This window comes from Tinamus guttatus, unplaced genomic scaffold, assembly GCF_059628265.1.
Source record: "Tinamus guttatus ecotype Peru unplaced genomic scaffold, ASM5962826v1 Tinamus_guttatus_pri_ptg000364l, whole genome shotgun sequence".
In the NCBI taxonomy this organism is placed as follows: domain Eukaryota; kingdom Metazoa; phylum Chordata; class Aves; order Tinamiformes; family Tinamidae; genus Tinamus; species Tinamus guttatus.
The window spans coordinates 2,875,068-2,895,572 of record NW_028288898.1 but is presented as its reverse complement, the minus strand read 5'-3'; the positions used below and the strand labels follow the sequence as shown (position 1 = coordinate 2,895,572).

Genomic DNA, 20,505 nt, shown 5'->3' with positions numbered 1-20,505 from the left:
ATAAATGTTCTGGAAGCTCAGAAAGAAACGATAGAGAGCTCTGCTGGGAGATAATTCACTCAGGCTTTTCACTGTGTGCTTTATTAGACAAGGCTATATTTAATTAGCTGCTCTGAAACAGTATATATATTTTCTCTGAATGATCACATTTATGGAAAAAAACCCTTTTAGAGGACACACATGTGTGCTCACATGGACGTCCAACCAAGACCCCCCCTGCCTCCTCTCTCTTGGCCCCTCCAGAGCTACCAAAAGGTCTTCTCCCCACCAGCTCAGTGCCTGTAGGGGCAAAGCAGTGGGCGAATGGTCTTCAGAGCCCGAAGCCTTGTGGGGACGGGCCCCTCCATCCTGGTGCAAATCAGCGCTCAAGCCTGGGACATAACTTGAAATTCGCAGCCCTGAAGACGGCCTTGCTTGCCCACAGCCTCTGCTCCTGTTTGCTGCTCTTCAGCTGTGTTACCTCCACTTAAGTCCTCTGGAAAACCCTCCGCACTGCCCGTGGCTGGGCCTCGATGCGTCCTGCCGCAGTTGTTACTCCAGTCTGTGCCCAGAGATAGGGAAAAATCAAGTGCTTTTTGCAGCAGCACTGGGAGATGCAGCCCTAGGCCCAGGGATGCTCATTCTCCCCATGTGGATGTTCTCCTGGGCAGAACTTCCCCTCCTGTGATGCACCACGCTCGTTGCTCGGGGTGCTGCATGCCAGGAGATAAGGTCTGCCTGGACAGGGCAGGAAAAAGAGGGGTGCAACTCTAATATTGGGTGCTGTTGCACAACAAACCGACTTTATTTTCCTTATATACCGAATTATTTTCCTTTTCAGAATTTGATTTTTTTTTTAGTAAAATTCACTGCACTCAAATTCGTGACGCTGCAAGTTTTTGACCAAGGTAAGGAAATGAAAACTGGTGCTGGGATATCAGAAATCTACCCAGGACAGAAATTCCTGGCTACAGCTCTGTTTCAGCCCCTTGCCATTCTCCCTAACGTTCCTGCCTGCAATCTTGTTATCTCTCTGCTCGCTTATACCTAAATGAAGCTGACGGCTGCTTCAGTGAGTTTGGCGGAGCATTTGTGTTGCATAGAAATAAAACACCTTCCAAACACATTCCCCCGTGATTTTGCATCCCTTTTGTCCTAATGCAGTCGAAACTTGCATGTCAGTTTTTCCTAGCTTTCTCTATTACTTGTTATCCTGTGTACCTCTACATGGCTGCCACTTATGTGTTGCCTATCTAAATCAAACATTCCCATGCTTTTCAGCCCCTTTCCAGTGGAAGCTGGCAGGAGTGAGAGCATACCAGCAATTTATTTATTTTTTCCTCTCCTAAGAACAATGAGTCATTTAGAAGTATTTAATAACTACTTTGAAAGTCAAGCAGATGTGGAACTGACTAGTGGCTCAGGGAAAACATTTGCTTGCCTGCGTTTCAATAGAAGCTCAATGTTTTCGGAGCAAGAAGCTATCATTTCATTGCCTCTGTGATTTGGGGGTTAAATAAGCATCTACTGATGCTTTTTGAACTACTCTTCTGATAATGTTGCAATTTCAGTATGTTAGTAATAGTGGAAAAAGTGAGAGCTTGCTTGTTTCTAGGAGCCGAACCAGTAATCAACAGACCAAAGGATCAAACTAATGAAATGGAGTTTGTGATTCCCAGCACGCTGAGTGATAATTCCTCGATTTTTCCAGCTGGAATAAGCGGTAAATGATTTGGTTCTCACTCTGAGCACATCTGCAACAACCGTAGCAGCAGAAACCTGCTGGAGGTTGGCACTGGAAGTTCTCCATGTACTTACACAGCCAAAGAGCTGCCTGCTAATAGATGACTTATTGCTTATTAATAAACAGTCTGAGCATATTTTACTGTCCAGGTGATGGGCTGCGTTAAGACATTTCAGACAACAAGCAGAAACAGTGATTTGGGGTCTTAAAGACTTTTCTTTTTTAATATTCAAGTACAAAAAATATCCAAACAAACAGACAAACAATAAAACCAAAATAAAGTAAATCCAGTATTCAAGAAAAGGGAAGAAATGCTGTGTCTTTACTGAGAGCTGCTGGGGACACTTTGTGTTGCCTGGGAGCACTGTGCTGAGCACGACGGGCTGCCCTGTGTTTTGTACAAGCCACACGAGATGCCAGACCTGGGGGCCCAACACACACTGAGCTCTGAGGACATGTTCAGCTCTGACTTCTTGTCCCTCTGGAATGTGAATCCACCCAAGGGAAAACCAGTGTTTCTCTCCAAAACATGCTTGCTGGTGAAGTCTGGCAGAGAACTTACAATTCTTGCAAGGGGAGCAAAATTACTTCGGGGACATCTATCAAAATGACTACTTTTGAGGTTTTGGAAGAGTGTTTTCTTTTTGCATCTTATTCCTTGGTATCCAGCACGCTGCTAACAGGCATTTTTGAGATCTTCTCTAGGATGTGCCACAGAACTAGGTGGGAGGACCAGCTAACATAGAGCACAGCTCTTCTGTCCTTGACACCTTCAAATTCATGTCCTCCCAAGCGGATTGGTCAGAAGAGGCAGTGCCCTATTAAGGAGTTAATATTTGCATAATTTGGGAAAGAATTAACACAAGAAAACTGACGCTCCCTGGGATTTCTACTCCAGATGTAACTCTAATTAATTTTAAATGAGAAACTCTTCTGGCTTCATTACAGATGACATCTGCAGGAACACCGGTAGCACTCAGAGGTTTGCATCTATTACAGCAAATATCAGGCACAAGAATAACAATGGATTATATATATTTCCTGATGAGATCAGAAGAAATAAATACAGTTTGGTATCACGGGTTACAACAAGTGCCTAAGTAACATAATACAGTTTAAATATCACAGCGGATGAGCATCACAGAACAACCAGCAAAGCAAAAAGTATCAGCATAGAGATAGCGGCTGGGGGAGAAAAAGCCACTACTGCAGGATCTGCATGTCTTGGCCACACTCAGGAGAGAACACCTGGATTTACCTAAAATACACGACAAAATAATACAGGAGGCTACTAAGTGATTACTTTGGCTTTTCAACCTGCTGCAATGAGATCGTGTGGGAAAACAAGAGCAAAAATACACTACCATTTTGGCAAAGCAATGCTTTTTCTGAGGAACGCCATGGTCACAAGGGACTGCTCACCTCTCCGAACCCTGAGAAAGCAGAAGATGAAATACACGACCATCTAAAAGCCTCTTTAGAGGGGAAGAGGCACATTGCTTTTAAATGCTGGTCTTCAGTAGTTGCCCATTGTGCTGCAGAAGCATTTGCCCATTTTAACAAGGCAGTACAGTAATTTTGGTTTAAATTAATTTTGGTTTAAATACGTTTTTTTACAATATCTCTCTCTGGTTTTCAGTTGCAGACATCTAAATGACTGCGATGGACCTCCAGGTAACTACTAGCTCCATCTGGGCTGATCCTACATGGAAATTCAGACCTACTGAAAGAATTTGACAAATGGCACAAGGCAGAATTTGCATTTGAAATATGAGCAAAATATTCTACCCTACGAGCACCAAAAGCCTTCGCTTTTAATACAGGCTTCCTCAGGCTGGGCATATCAGGGAGCAGTCAAATAAAAGCAGTGTTCACAACCAGTTAGAGCATTACTTCAAAGTAAGGGAAACACAGCAGAAAACACAATCCTTTTTACAGGCTGCTTCATGTATACTTTTGGTTGCAGTACTGAAAAACGTTCTATAAAACATAGCTATTCTCTAGCCCAGAAAGACTCCTAAACATAGTCATATTTGGAAGGGTATGAGCGTCTCCCATCCTCCTCACTTCGAGGGGCTTCTTCGTACCCTGCACCTTTTCTAGTCTTCACCTCAGGCTCGTAACCAGACCCAACCTTGTACGGCCCTGTCCGGTAGGAGATGTTCCGTCCCGAGGCGTTGTAGGACACAGCCTTGTAACTGCAAGGAAAATAAAACACGACATCAGCTACACGGATATCAAGATGACTTTTGCAACCAGAGTGTTATGCATGGACCAGTGGTATGCTGCAAGCTGTCTGTGCTCCTGGTGCCCACGACTTTACGTGACACCTTTTGGTGTCGAGCACGGATGGACTTACTGGGATTCCTCTGGAACGAGTCCTCGGCAAGCAAGGCACATCATAATGCCCCCGACGAGCGCCAGGCCGCCTGCGACCCAGCCGACGAACAAGGCTGAGCCGAAAGTGTACCTGCAAAACGGAGAGACGTGCCTGGTTAGGGCTGGGATGAGCTTCCAGGAGGTTTCTGCTGAAATCCATGGAAATCGGCCCTCTTGGAGCTTTAAAGGGCTTCTAGATTTGTCTTAGGCTGAGGTCTGTTCTCTATTTCATTGAACATGAGAGAGATCCCAGTCAATTTTACTGGAAAAGTTGTCCTTATCTCCAGTGGAGATAAGAAGAGGGCTTCATAAACCTTCCAAGTCCTAGGTCCAAACTCATCTGCACCCAAAGTCTGTTTTCCCTTCACCAGCCTCTCCCACAGCCCACATTGGCCCAAGAGAGACCATAGACCACCATGAACCAGAGGAGCAACCCACCTCGTCTGGATGTTCTGCATTCCCTGGTACATGTTGGCCGTGGACATCCAGAAGTTTGTGACCAGCATGTTGGCAAACACAGACACTCCAGTGATGGCACAAAGACCTGCAATGGGAGAGAAGGGCAGACTGAGACACACCAGCACCCACCTTGGACACCTGGGGAAGCATATTACAGCTCTGGAAAACGTGGCCAGCGCTGCTTCTAGTGGTGTATTTTGTCACAGAAAATGAGTTTAGCAAGTAGTGTCCCTCAGTTGGTGAAAAAAATCTAACAGTTGACTTCTCCAAACTATTTTGCCCCTTCATCCAGCTTGTATATCTTTGAATTGTGTTTTATGTCTGACATCCCAACATCAATAAGTACTTCTCAACCATATGGATTTTAAACAGGGACAATCTCCTTGGCTACATAAGGATATTTATCCAAAATAAATGGTGGGAAAATCTGTAAGTGCTGTTCTTAAGACGTCTGCAGCTTAGAGGTAGCTGAGTGATACTGGGTATGCACATGCCCTCTCTGATAACCCAAAGCATCAAATAATTTCAAACTACCCTACCAAAACCCTGAGAATCTTAATAAAATGATTACATATAAATCCTGAAACTCTTTATAAATTAACCATTTTATGTAAATAAATAATATTATGATACGCAGAAAAATATCTATTTTCTTTTTTATCTACAATCATTTTTTTCAGTCTTCTATATTTTCCTCCCTTCAGAAACAAAGATTACAAATTTCTGGATACTTTTAATAAACAAAGGAAGAAATTCTCACAGATTCACCTGATCCCAGGAGCCTATGATCACTTTAAGGTAAAAGCCTGTAACTTTATCCAAGCAGCATTGCTTTGAGTTGTGCTAAATCACCTGCTACCTAGGGCTGGAAGCACATTAAGTTTTTTGCCCAGTCTTGAGTTCCTCATCTCCATTGCACATGAGAGATACCGTGCACTTACCAGCAACAATAAACATGATGCCGGAGGTCAGAGTCATGTTGGCTTTCGCAGTGTCCTCCATGCTGCCAATGCGGATGCATTTTAGGGCAAAAATGCACACGAGGAGACCAAGGATACCCAGGACAATCCCCACAATCATGAGGGCCCTCACTGCCTGGAACATTGCTGCAAAACAAAGCAAAAGCTCCTTGTATTGACTGTAAAAAGATAACTTAGGATACTGATATTCTGAATCATTGTTGGTGTGTCAGGAGATATTTAGCATTGTGAGAGTATTTCAGATTCACAATTAAAGCAGCTCCAATATTCCAGGCTAAAAAACACGTATTTCTTGATGGATCCATTGAAGCTTCCTCTCTGCATTTCTGTGTGCAAGAGAAACTTTCTTTCCTTAACTTTGTTTTTGTGGTTTACTCATTTCATCTGCCTCGATATTTATGTGCATCTCTGCTCCACCCAGCTCTGAGGTCGATTTCAACCAAACTTCAGAGAGAGAAAGACTGAGGGTTTGAAGCATTTCGAACTCTGGATTAAACCCTGGGAAGTTTGATGCTAATACCGACCTATCTACTTGACTGGCTTTTGCAGCCACAGGTTTGCCTATCAGCATTAGATTTCTCTGTGAGAAGAAAGTCTCAAGTGGAAAAGAAATACATTTCAGAGTGATACGTATAAAAATTCTTTAAAAATTCAGCCAAGTGACAGGTATATGTAGGAAGCCAGACTACATCATTTTACTGCTACTAAACTGAATTCTTGCAACACCTGGATTTCCTGTGGAAGACAAATCCCATGAGATGTGGGCTCACTACTCAGTGATATAAGCCTCACACTATTGCTTATGTTGTTGTGAGCTGCTTGGTTTGAAAAGACATTGCTTATTTTATAACTGAAATAGCTGGGAATGTTTTTCCCCCTTCCAATGGGCAGTGATAGCAGAAAGTGCCACCCAGCTACCCGTACCCACACCCGTGCCGAGCAGAGCAGGCGTTTGAATACCAAGGTGGTTTTCTAATAAGATGGCACAAATCCCATCTTGCCGGCGACGTAACGTTGCCTCCAGACGTATCCGTGCCTAGGCCCGCGGCCCAGGCAGACAGGAAGGCGGCAGTGCCAGCACCGTGCTGGGAACGGGGCAGACAAAAGCATTTCAAGAGCTCTAGCTCCCATGGGGAGGGAGAAGGGGAATATTTATGAACCCTCCTTCCTCAGGAGGGCAAGAGCAGGTGCTGAGGTCCTGGTGCTCAGCAAGGACCATCCGTGCGCCATGAGATGACCACAAGAACTGCACCAGCATGAGGAACTAATGCTGTTCACCATGGCACATAGGAAGCCACCATTGTGCTGACCACAGGCCGGGATTACACCACCTTCAGTCCCACCAGGGCTGCCACTCTTATGACTCAATTTGCCCTTATCGGCTGATAACAAATGCTAACGAGCCTAGGATTTTCAATCTCCCATTCATCAGCCCCCAGGTGCAAGCTCATTAGCTATTTTTCATCGCAGAAAAAGCAGCTGACGGATATGGCTTATCAGCCCTCGAAGGGTGTTTCTGCACCTGATGCAAAGCAGGAACCTGCAAAGGGAAGAAAATAGCAAATCTCATGTGCTGTTGCAGTTGCTTAAGTTTCTCTCCATCTGCTTTGACTTTGGGGAGAGCAGAAGAGAGAGATGCTCGAGGGTAGTGTAAGACACTAAGGGTTGTGATGGAAGGTCCTTCTATCCAGAAGGCTGTCCCCAAGAGATTTTTTTCTTTTCTGGCTGCTTCCCACTGATCTTAGGGCTCCTAGGAGGCAGTACGATGATGGCCTTGCTGAAGAAGAAGTGACCCTAGCTTAAGGCTTCACAGGGGTATTGTGGGCTTCTCTACTGAGATGTTCCCAGTGCTCAGTGTGCCAAAGCCAAAGCGTTGCTGTTCCCTGTGGAAGAGGAGGGTTCTGCCCTCTGCAGCTGGAGGAACAGGAGAGGGACAGAAGAGATACGATGCAAAGCAGTCTTTGGCATGTTGTGTAATTTTCAAAGGCAGGTGGTCTCCTGCAGAACGAACTAGCAGAAGGTCTCAGCATAAAAGAACACCATAACTTTTCCTAAGGAAAGAAATTTGGTTTGGGAGCACTGAGGGGTATACAGCCCTGTCATTAAAGTCAAGCACAGAAACTGACGGCACAAATTTGCGTGCGTATTTTGCATGAGATATGAAGTGTGTCTACGCTTGCTACTGTGCTCATATGGCTACTTGCTTTGCACACCTGATTTCCATATGTCTAAGGGACGATGTGCACACAAGACGGTATCTGTGCAATCGCATTCATCAAAATAAACTTCTGCCACATGAAACCGCACTTGCGTCACTGTTTTTGAGGCTTAAATGAAACTTCAGAGTTGTTTCCATTTGTGTTGCTTAGTAGTGAAAGGTGAGTGGAATAAAGCAATATAAATTAATCTTAACTAACATCAACCGTGTTTCTGATGTTAATAAAAAATTCAAAGGTGGAAGTGTAACTTTATGTCAAGTTATGACTAATGGAACTTAGAAAGCTTAGGAAAAAAAAAAACAAGCATTTTTTAACTTAACCAAATTCAAGCTAGGACTTTCCCTCTGTCTTTCAAGGTACCCATCAACTAAATCGACACATAGCTAGAATAAAGTTGGTAGGGCATCTCTATGACACAATACAAAACATCTGAGAATGCCTTATGCCTTTCCGTATTATTATATTAGTTGAAAATGACGTAAAAAGTAGATTCTTTGTAGTGACAAATTAGCATCAAAATGGTTACCATTGCTTCATTGATACTTTAAAATAAGACCACCTACACATAGCATTATAAGGAGAGATAAATATATGTTCTAATAAACCTGTGTATATATATGCATATATACTAATGATATATTTAAATAGATGCTAGAGGCCTGTGTGCGTTAGTGGTTGCTTGTACCTTATTGCACCTATGCACAGAGAACAGAAAACACTCCAAAATGAAAAATGAGTGAAATAAAGCCAACAAATGAAAAATGAACCCTGCTGAAGAAGCATGGTTCTTGCTCACTGGCAAGGGCTCTCATTGCCCTTGCCCCTGGGCTCTTGCAAGCTCAATAGTGCCCCAGGACCCCCGCTAGTACTCGCATGCAGTGGGATGGGAAAAGCAGCTCTTTTTTAAAGTTTAGGTGCTGCTTTACTCAGCACTGCAGCAAACAGTAAGCGAACCAGCAAATAAAACCCCTCCTGCAGCCTACTACTGCAACCACAAAAGCTCCCCAGGTAACACAAAACGAAGGAAAATTCCTCACCCTTCTGGTCCTTGCTGCATGCCCTGCTCAAAAACCACTTTCTCCAGGGCAAAAATTAAGAAGATGCTTTTCTCTTTGGGGAATATAACGCTGTAGTTGACTTCTGCAGAAGGCATTATTCTGATAACACAACAATTACACGCACATGTTTTCCTTGTGTTCCGACTCAAAGGCACCAAATTTACAGGCTCGTTTAAACCCCCTCAGTCACCCAGTATCAATGGAGCTGTGCTGATTTATGCCGGCAATGGAGCTGAACCCGCGACACTCATCCGGAGATCACATACACATGCTCCAAGTCGTAATCTCTACCACATAAAGGTATTATTTTGGTAACAAATATGCACATATTTTTATGCTCATTCACCAGATAACCTGGAAATTTTATTCCTTGCAAAGTGCTTTAAGATACCTGCCTTTTGATGAAAGCTATACAGAATTACAGGAGAGCTCCCAGGTCAGACCCGATGCGTCTTTTGCCCCTACCTGGCAGCCCAAGAATGGTGAAATAAGGCCGGCACTCTGTGAAGCCAGAGCTCTGCCTCACGCAGCTCCTCCACAGTCCCTGGTATTGGAAAACGGCCGTGACGGGGTTGTCATACAAGTCCTGTGTGCTCCACATATCCATGGCCGTGGATATGATGCACCCCGCAACGCCCAGCGATGACACGATGAACCCCATCACCTGGCAGACTGTCGTGGACATGGTGTCTCCCTCAAAGAGATGAGGTGACAGCCCTGATGAAGCCGTAGACCTAATGGGAATGCTGGAGTCCTCTTGACTGAGCCACCAGAAATGCAGCGGCTCTTATCAGATCGTTTCCACTGAGTGGTGTGTTTGCTCAAAATGTTTTTGCAAGATAGTCCAGTTTCGCTCTCGCTGGGTAGGTTCACACTGGCAGGGCCAGAGATATGAGCCTTTGTCCTTTAGAAGTGCTTGTCCTTCCCCAGTGAAACGGCCATGTTTGGTCAAGTGTTGGGAAACCCACTTGGAACATGCACCTTCCCTGCTATCCAAATACTTAGATGTCTGCTAGACTTATCCCGCATGCTTGGCATGCTACGAATGCTCCCAAGTGGAAGGAGAGGGAAGGGTTTTGTTCACAGATGGACTCATCATGGACATAACTTTTTGCTGCAGCATCCTCCTCTCCCCAGGGTGCAATGGACTAACCCAGCTCACCGCTTCCTTGGCCCTGGCTCTTTTCCGACCACTTCCACAAATTGAGAGTAAGTCTGCCATGAGGCCAAGGCAGGAGACACTTCTAACCCAAGACAGGGAGGACCTCACCAGCCCTTGCATCATGGGACCACCCGTTCAGCCACCACAGCACCAATGGGAACACAGAGGGCCCTTCTCCTTGGTCCTGCTCCCAACATCGCCAGGAAAACGTTGCCTTGGTGCATACCTCCAGGTACTGATCCAAGAGTCCCAAAACGACCCAGCAAACCCCTCAAAACCTGAGATAAAGCAACATTTGGAAGACATCAAGTTGAAGGTCCAAGTTAGACCCTGTGGAGAGTCCTCCTGATAAGGAACTGCTCCTCTACCTATGCAAGCACACAGCCATGTGGGATGGCCTGGTCTCATCCCATTCATGTCCCCATCGTCCATCAAGCAGCCTTAGTGAAACCTGTATGGCGACACAAAGAGAGGCACCTGCAGACGTGTGGGGTGCCTAGCAGGGGGAGAGAGCAGAGGCAGGCCAGAAAATGCCTTTTTACAGGTTTTTGCTTAGAGCATTTGGGAGTGGTGGTGGTCTTCAAAACTGGATGGGAGCTGTAAGAATCAGGAATTCTTCTTAATTATTTCTTTCCACAGTGGAGAAGTGTTGGGCTCATTGCGAATATAAATTTGCAATGTTGCTCTGATAGTGCAGTGCAATGAGTTACAAGGACCTTCCCTGCTTCATGCTCCTCAGTTCTGATCTAATACTCTGCTCCACCTGATGCACTTCAACCCTGACCTAGAAACAAATTTCTGCTTTGCCTAATCCTAATGCCCTTACATGTCACAGACAGAGTCAATATGGTCACTTCGCCACGAAGCAAAGCAACCAGCAAGGGAGGCGAGGCTAATTTCCATGGATGGATGAGTTACGTCAGGGTTGTTACGTATTGACAGTTGCGTCTTCACCCTGGAGGATGACCACGCTGGACATCTCTTTAATACTTGCTGCATCTTACAGCCCTGCAGTATAATGCATTCTGGACTTGGCAAAGCTCAGCTATTTGGAAGGGCGAAGCTGGAGAAAACTAAACTCCATCAAGGATCCTAGATCCTCCATCCTAAATTTACAAGATGAAAGCAGCTTGCTTCACTGATCCAGGTCCCAACATGGGGGCTTGCTTATAAATATGCTGTCTCAGATCATTCATTTTGAAAAAGCAGGGCTGGGGAGGACTGAGAAACCTGGAGAAAATAACAAGTCCTAAAACAAGTAGTATGGCCAAGTCTTTATCCCATGCTTTACTGCCCAACAGCCTGTAACAGATGGAAATTCTGGTACCGGGAGGAATGAGAGCCTGCGTTTCAGAATGGCTTTACTGCCCAACAGCCTGGAGAGCACTCCAAAGCTCTTCAACAGCTCTCAAGGACTTCTCTTCTTCAATCGTGCCTCAGGACTTGTCTTCTTCTTGCCATCTAGTGGCAAGAGACCACATTGCTCTGTCGCCAGAGCAGTGGAATGGTTGAAGAGTAATGTTCTCCTCTACAAACCTCTCTCAGGGGATATTCCTCTAGGATATAACCCTGCTTCCAAGGTTAGTCTCACCGCACTGCATCTGTGCACAAGTGTTCACAGCACTGCACATAAAAATGGGCCCAGGGACCGGTTACGGCCAAAAATAACCCCAGAGGAAAAAAAAAAAAAAAAAAAAAAAAAAAGATAGTCAATGAAAAGAACTAACTTTTTTTTCATTTTAAAAAAAAAAAAAGAAAAAAAAACAGAAAACACCCAGACTTAAATCTTTAGCCCTCTAAGTAAGGGCGCTTTCTAAATGAGTACTGTTTTCAACTTAAATTGAACAGGTCAATAGTTGCCTGAAACAGGCTTTACAACCACACCGCTTCAGGCGTGACCAAACCAAACCAAACCGAGTCATTATAATAGCTGTGAGGAAGGAGGAAGGAAAGGAAATTTGATGTGATCTGTTGCTTGGCCCAAGCGATTCTGGAGGGCAGTACCTTCTCATCAAGATCCATGAGTTGGCACTAACTCGTGCAAAAATTCCCTGATGTTGAGACCCGGGCCCTGGCTCCCTGCTGAGCCGGCCTTCCTGTGCACCATGCCCAAGTGTTTGCCAAGTGTCTCACACTCCCAAGCTCCCTAATGCTTCCTGAGACAGTCCCTCAGATAATATATGAGTGAATATATGATTGAGTGAAACCCTCTACCTCCTTGTGTCTTCTTCCCTAGTGCTTTTCTTCCTTGCCTTTAACCTTCCTCCTCCTTTTCCCTTTGCAAAGCAACATGTTTCTTCCCTTCTTTGGGAAGGCTCAAAATGGTCAATGAATAGTGTTTTGAATGAAAGATTAATCCAGCTTCCCACACATCCCAGTCATGTTCAGCAACACCAGGTATGGGCACGAAACACTCCTATCCCTGACCGTGAGCCCTCTGGGCAACGCCACTTGGTTTTCTCAGGGATATGGTTTCCTCTGGCTGATAGGGCTTACTCCTTCTCAGTGACCCTCTTATTGAGGGGCATCAAACCCCCAGAGCATAGTACAGGAATCCCAAATTACTACCAACAGTCTCCATGTTTGCAAGAAAGCGCACATGAACCAATGTCTCTTTGATTTCAGTGTGTAAATTTAGCCACGTCTCTGAACATGATTAACCATCCCAAGGTGGTTGGTTTATCCTGCTTTGCCTCTCACCCCATGGCTGTTCTTACTTGCCTCTTCAGAAAGTAGAGCTGAACACGCACCTTCAACAACGAGGCTCATGCTGCAGATCTTTAGCTAAGCAGCAAATGAGTACCCAGCAGCGTTGACCACTCCAGGCGATGCTGTCTTTGAAGGATTATTGCATTTTGGAGGAGTTTCTATTTGCTCATCCCTAAGGATATTGCCAAAGGTGCTATCCAGGCAGCCCAGCATAATGCTGCTTGCCATTTCTTATGCTCTGAAAAGCATCATACTCATAAGCACTGGGTACTCAAAACTTCCACTGACATCATCCTGGGTTGTTTTTAGTAAAGTTCTGGAGAAAAAAGAACAACCAACCTGCTTCCATTCAAATATCGTCCACCCCATTTTCTCTGCCTTTCTGAAATATTCTTATTTTAAGCCAAAATGCAATGTGCTTACTGTTAGTGGCTGTTTCTGAGCCACTCATAGTAGGGGAAAAGACATTTCCTCTTGCAAAAACTCATCACGACGTTTCCCTGCCACCCAGTCCAATAGTATAAGATCACCTGGAAGCTTTCTCTAAGCCGCAGGCTTGAGCACAACTTGAAAAAAAATATTATTGGATGGTAAGATTGGACTGTGAGGCACTCATATCTCCAGCAACCCTTGGAGACATCTATGACTTGGAGTGGTTAAAGATTAGTGTATCTTTCTCCAAGCCTGCACCTGAAGCTCAGTCTCCATGAGGGTGGGTGGAAGTCTGGGGCAGAGGCCTCACCATGCTACATGATAATGCTGAGCGATGTCCCAGGAAGGGACAGGGTGAGGAGACAGCTCTCCCAAAGGCCAAGTTTTCCCATCAAGGGAGCAGAGAACGGGACCACTTCCACCCTGAGTGTGGGACAATCATAGGGATTTGCCCAGACTGGAAAAAGGAAGGGTACTTTGTGACTGCTCTCCTCCGCAACCTTTATTTCAATACCTGCTTTATCTACCTAGGCGTCAACTCTTTATTATCTCAAAACTGTTCATGGGGCCTGTTGCAACTCCTGAATGTTATCACCGCCTCTCCCATAAAAATCACCTACAGCTCATATTTACTTTCTAAATTGCAAATATAACTCACACCCTGCGAGTAATTTCCAGCTTGTCCAGACTGAAACAAAGCAGGCCCACCCTCCTCTCTTTCTGTCCTGCCTTGCTGTGATGGCCACAACCTCCAGGAAAGGTGTGGAGAGTCACCAACAGTAGCAGCCATAGGGAAGACCGGGCTTTATAAAATTGCAGGGAAAGGGGATCGTGACAGCACCTGGCAGCCCTACTTTGCCCTGTTCATCTCTGAGGTGAGTTACGTTATGGCCTCCCAAGCTCCCTTGGTGGGTTGTGTCAAGGCCTCAACCAGCCTGCGTCACCTGAACTCCTCTATGCACGAGGCTGGTCTTGCAAGATTTTTGGAAAGTTGAAGAAGTTGGCCTGCAGACATGTCAAAATTAGGAGCTGAACTGAGTGGGTTAAAGGATTTTAGGCAGTAAGCAAGCTGAGCTTTGAAGACACTTTGCCGCAGATGTGGTCAGTTGAGGATCACAACATGGCAATTAGCAGTCTCCGACCTCACATATTTGTAGTAAAAAGCAGCTCCATTGAGTAAAGTGCATTTCCTTGGCCACTCAGCTAACTCATCTCCAAAATCCCCAGATTGAGAGTTTTGCTTGGGTTATACCACCAAATAGGCATCAGTTGTCTCAAAGGGAAAACGTCATAGGAGGATCATTGATAGAGGAGAAAACACTGGAGCTCCCAATACATGAATTCTCCTGTTAGAAGATGCTACGTTACACCAGCATAAATGAAAACAGTTGTCTTCTACAAAGATCTGGATATTCGTGTTTGCATTTCCGTGGCCTATTTGACCCTTTTAGCAACACATACCCCCTCAACTCCTTTCACCCACATCACCCTGTCACTGAGACACGCTACCTCTTCCACCTCCAACCCTGATCACAAAGCACCTGCCGTAGTGTAAATAGAGTTTATCACAAGCCCAACTGAACTCTCAAAGCACTCAGGAAGCAGGAAAGCTTCCACGATCACTGAAAGCTACCGGGTAAAGAAGCCTAACACTGCACGCTCAAATTTTCAGAAGATCATCCTTACAATAGCGAAAATATTCTAATATTCTAAGTCCCTGACCTCTCACCCTAGAAACGGGGGATGTCTCAGCCTCTCTGAAAGGGTTGTAAGAGCTTTTGGCTCGTGAACAAAATGGCCTTTCACAAAAGGATGAACTGGTCTAACTGAAGAGGTCTGAAAAAAGAAAAAAAAATGACCAAGACAGATGTCAGGAAAAATTCTGCCCATGCTGTTGTAGTTTAGCAAAGTTATAGGCAAGTGCAAAATATTCCTTTGGGAAGAAAGTGTCTTGCAACTTCAGTCATAAGGAAAACTACTTGCTTTGCCAATGCTTAGCTCCTGCTATTTCTTTATTCTTCGGACATTCAAATTCAGATCATATCCTCCAGACAATTACAGTGAGGTCTGTCCACACGCCAAAGCCAGCAACAAAAATTAATAAAAGAAAGCAAAATCAGAACAAACTGGCTTTGCTCTCAAATGACAGATTTCACCACTAACTGTTTGTAGCTGAACAGCCAAGGTGAGAGTCATAAACTACTTGTGTTATTTCTCCTTTTCATCTATTATCTTGATTTTCCCTCAATCTATTTGAAATTAAAATTCCCAACTAAATTGAAGATAGATGATAGGCAAGGCAAGTTTAATCTTTGTTATGGGAGCAAGGGACTGCAAAATGAAAAAAAAAAAAAAGAAAGAACAAAAAACCTCTGAACCTCTGAACCCAAAACTTCATTGATGTGCTCAGGTCACCTGGGTGTGTTGCTGGAGTCCTATTATTTTTATTCACTCCGGCACTATTGTTCCCAATACAAATTGCCATTGTCAGGATAATAAATAGGAGTTTATAATGGAAATGCTGACAAACCATTAACTATGGTGTAGCTAGCGAAGGGGTTTTAACTGAGATCAACATGCAGCATGCTTAAAACAAACCTTGGGATGATCTGCTTAAATGATATCTTTTCAAATTAATAATTTGAGTTTTAGCATCTTTCCCCACACACACACTTTTTGGTTGGGATGCAATTGCCCTTCATTAACCAGGGAGGGGGAAGAAATGCCTGGAAGGAGCAGAATTCAGGAGACCAAGTCAATCTACACAGCGGTGGGGAGTTTATTTTTGTACTAGTTTCTCCAGAGACTGGAAGTGTCAGACAATATATAACAGCAGGAAAGAAAGGAGGTGGGGAGGATTGAAACAGAGACTTTAAAAAAAGGAGCAAGTCTTGCTCATTAAAAAGAAAAGAAAACCCAGCTCACTCTATAGGGCAGTGCTGGTAGCCCTGGTCACACCATTGAGCTGCACAGCACATCAGCTGTATATGAATAAATAAATATTCATGTACCGACACACCAGTGAGGAAGGACCCTCCAACACTACTGGAATTCCAACAGCAAACTTCAGGAGGAGCAGGCAGGATCCCACCCACCGCTGTTTTATTTTTTAAGTCTTTGGGCTTTTTAATCTCTTTTTGTTGGTGAGTACATTAAGCCAGGTGAATCACACATAGCAGTTCACCTGTTAAAAACTGGAGAAGCTGACAATTCTCACCCCCCTAAAAAATGCCCTGCCTTTTTCCACTATCATGCTGGAAATAATGATGGAGATATATTGGACCTTGAGTAGTCTCCCGGTTTCTTCAAGGGTTGAAGTTGTTTCCAGAGGTGGGCAGTTGAAAAGCTGCCATTGCTCCTTCTCTATGGGCAAATTTTCCTTAATCTGAAGCTTTTAAGAGCTTGAGAACTCAGGAACATCTTCAGTATACAATAAGATAGTGCAAGCGGCAGTGGGGAGATTCGTTTTTTACTCCTCCATTCCCTACTTATTTGGCAACTTTAATCTCTTTATCAACAGGCAATTAGCCTGCTAGAGTCAAGTTCTGCTAATCTATCCCATCCGCCATCTCATGCGTTTTTCCTTTGCAAAATCGGTCCGCTTCCCTAATTGCCATTAGGCAACCAGGCAACTGCCATTAGGCAATTTCTGCGAGTGCAAAATCCCATTCCTCTTCAGATGGCATCCTGCATCCCCCTCGTACATGCTACATCTCCCAGCTTTTGCTAGCACTAATGGGTCATCGGGTAGGATCAGCCCTGTGTCCTTCTAGGAGCTAGGGGATGGGCATGCCTAATCCCAGGACTCTTTTTGTGCCCAATGCTTATTTCTGCATATTCTGGAAATGCTGTTTTGTAGAAGTTATACAATGATCTGCCGATAAAAATTGGCTCCTTCCCTCCATTCTTGCTGTGTCAAAGGCATGGAAAATAGCTGGATACAATAGTCTATGAACTCCTTTTCTCAGTGTATTAGGTCAAGAAAGAAGTCCAGATAATCCTGTTTTAACCTAATTGTTCATATCTCTAATTGCTCTGTGTGCAACCAGGCCTGCAGTGATTTCTATGGAAAAGAACCTGGAACCAAAGGAGAATGAGGGAGAAATACAGCCTGTTGTTGCTAGACGGGGCAGAAATACAGTTTGCCGAGCTGTGACATTTCCTCTCTGGAAACGACCCTCTCTGATGCCAAAGATACCGGTGGCTTCTGCTGAGAAGACACGTACGTTCACACAGATACCCAAGACAACTCTTGAGCTACGACAAGGTGGATGCCCCATCTTGTGGGGCAGTCACTCTCTCTCGGGTGTATGAAAGGCCTAGGCAAGAGCTTGGCACTGGAGTGCCCGAGCTAGATCCCAGCAGAAGGACACTGCTGAGACACCTTCAAGGAGCCCATCCTTCAGGTGGGCTGCACTCATGAGCAACAAGCCCCCTTGGTCAAAACTAGGGTTCCCAGCCAAGAAGTCACCCATTGCCACCGCTCACACATTTCTTCTTGCCAGAGAGCAGAAGCTGATGACTCGAGCTCCTTGCCACCCCTCTGCCCTTCCTGCATGGAAGTGAGCGAGCCCTACCTGGCAGCCCCAGGATGGTGAAGTAGCCACGGCATTCAGTGAAGCCAGAGCTCTCCCTGATGCATGTGCGCCACAGGCCCTGGTAGTTGAAGACGGCCGTCACTGGGTTGTTGTAGAGGTCTTGGGTGCTCCACTGGTCCATGCATGTGGATGCTATGATGCCGCCAATCCCTAAGGCGGACACCACGAAGCCCATGGACTGGCATATTGTCACAGACATGGCTGCTCTCTGCTGCGGGTCCAAGGCACGAACAAACCAGATTGGGTCTGAGGCACGCGGCCAGGGCAGGAAGGACTTTTAGCTGCAGGTGCCGCCTACGTCACAGATGGGAGTCAGGAGAGGTCCGGCCTGCGCCACAGAAACCAACTCTGTTCCCGTTATCTGCTTCGGCGAGATAATTTTTCTCAACCGGTACCAAGAGCCGGCTGCTCCACACAGCGTGAACGCCTTGCTCTCTGTTTGCCTTCTGCCTCAACGCAGAGCTGCGGCACGGGGAGAGCACTGGATCCCCCTGAAGTGGCTGGGGAAGGCAGCCCAGAGGGGCTTAAATCAGATATGGCAGACAAAAATCACAACGAGTCTAATCCTTTTTTTTTTTTTCACAGCAGCAATGATGCTGTCAAGCTGGCTGGGGAGGCGTTTATGAGCATCCCTCTATCTGGAGGGCATTTGCAAATGTGTAGGACAAGGGATTTTACAAACTGCCCTCTTTTGATTTCCAAGCCATTGCACAGAGCCCAGTGCCAGGAGTGGCACCTCATCAGAAGCATTAGGCACATTCCCAGCCCAGCCTGGCCAACCCTGAGGAGCTACGTATCTCCTTGCAATGCCCCTGGCACCCCTGGACCAAATTACTGGCTCTTGCCGCCTCTCCCACCTTAGTGGGCTCAGGTTGGGAACCCCAGGAAGGGCAGCAGTCATGAACAAATGCTCAGCGTGACCAACCAAGCAGCCGTGATGGGACCAGAAGAGTTTATTTTACTCTCTGATCAAGTCTGTCAGACAACCTGAGGAGAAAACGTAGGTGCAAGGGTCTATCCTCATTTGCTTTCTCTCCCTTGTCCATATTTGAATTTAGACTCTATTTAGGTGGATAGCATCAGCAAGGACAAGACAGATGTTACTACACATAACCATGAGACAAGAACAACTAAGAGACCTAGTCTTATCTCAGTACATCACTTTGTGGATTATCTTTGATTGCTCCTTCCTAGCCCAACTTTCCATGGGCTTTCCCAAAGTTTCACAAAAGAATTTGTACATTTTCTTTTTTTAACCTAATAATGAACTTGTATCTTTTTTTCTCCAAGTTCAGGGTGAATCAGATACTGAGGAGGATGAGATTTTTCCATATCTCTCTACAGCAACTTTTACTTGCCCGAAGATTATTTTTCCCCCATTCAATCCTTCTTGGCAGGTGCACTCATACTTCCTTTTCTTGAATTCTAATCTGTATCGTTCATGAAATGTTGATATCAAACAGAGAAAAGGTGACCTCATGTGTCTCATCAAAAATCTTCCCATTTAAACACTACACTACCATATTAAGTTTTCAAAATTATTATTAATTAAAATATTATTATTTTTAATTATTTTTTTTCTTTCCCAAAAGAATGGTTGGTTCACATTCAGCTTCATAATTCTCCCTCACTCCTGGGCCCTTTTAAGGCATAGCGATACCCAGTCCCGGTGACACACCTCAGCGTCCGCACGTTAGGGCCGTGATTACTTTCGGTATCAGTCAACATAGCTTAATCGCAGAAAGCTTTCCTGGTACCACATAGCTAAATATAGAGCCTAAAAGGAGAGCACAAATACACTCACTGTGTTTGTCACCGCTGAGATTAGCTGGCAATGGGAAAGGCTCATGGCAACTGTGACTTTTTTGGGAAATAAATTAAGTAAAAGGGGGATTTTACCTGCAGATAATCAGTCTGTGAGGCCTGAGAAACACGAGTGCACTCTATACGTTTTGATCCCCAGTTGTAAAGTGCTCTATGCATGAAAAGGGACAGCTCTTAGCCATGCCCTCACTCCATCTATTTCAATGACTGTACCAACTTAGGCAGTCGTAAGACCTGGGTGCAAGTCTGTGGTAGCATCCTTCACAAATAGAAATTTCACAACTGTAACCAAAAAGACATTTTTTATCTGCTGACAGTGCTTTGCAGCGGAAACAATCAAGAGCTGAACTCCTTCAACCACCTAAACCTGCAGACTTGACATGAGAGTGCCACTTACTTCCTTCGTTGAGGATTCACCAGCACCTTTAACAGCTATTTCATGCGCTTCAAGTGTAATTCTGGGTCGTTCTGGGAGAATCAAACATCAGTCTCAGCTCTTCCTCTAGCCTCTTGTTGGCATAATTCCTCCTTGCTTTCCTATCACTTAAATAAAGCACCTAGCCCCACTTAGGTTTTCCATAAGAGCCAATTTGTGGATTTTGGTTTTCTCAGAGCAGGGCCCAGGAGCAAGCATTAGTCCAGCCTCCCCTGGGACCTATGGCTAATCCAACCTATTTCTGTTAAAGATAATATTTCTACGTGGAAAGAGTTGGTCAAGCATTGGAACAGGCTGCCCAGGAAACTGGTGGAGTCACCGTCCCTGGCAGCGTTCAAGAAATGTGTAGATGAGGCACTTAGAGACTTAGTTTAGCAGGCATGGTGTTGAAGGGTCTGCGGTTGGACTTGATGATCTTGAAGGTCTTTTCCAACCATAGTGATTCTATGAGTCTACAGTATGCTCTTCTCGGTCAGATCGTCTCCCATGAAATGGATACCCCTTGGGCAAAACCTGTCTGCAGGCA

General features: G+C 45.1%; 1 protein-coding gene across 2 annotated transcripts; it reads right to left on the bottom strand.

Moving 5' to 3' along the window:
* Window positions 1-3,581: 3,581 nt before the first annotated feature.
* CLDN18 (claudin 18) lies at window positions 3,582-17,918 on the bottom strand. 2 transcript variants are annotated; one of them, XM_010213697.2, is made up of 5 exons: window positions 17,699-17,918; window positions 5,503-5,667; window positions 4,541-4,646; window positions 4,083-4,193; window positions 3,582-3,921 (listed from the first exon to the last, which is right to left on the bottom strand). In XM_010213697.2, the coding sequence occupies exons 1-5, from the start codon at window positions 17,916-17,918 to the stop codon at window positions 3,741-3,743; spliced, it is 783 nt and encodes a 260-aa protein (XP_010211999.1). In that variant the 3' UTR covers window positions 3,582-3,740. The 2 variants fall into 2 exon arrangements, with proteins under 2 accessions (XP_010211999.1, XP_010211998.1); XM_010213696.2 differs by lacking the exon at window positions 17,699-17,918 and adding an exon at window positions 9,284-9,562.
* Window positions 17,919-20,505: the final 2,587 nt, after the last annotated feature.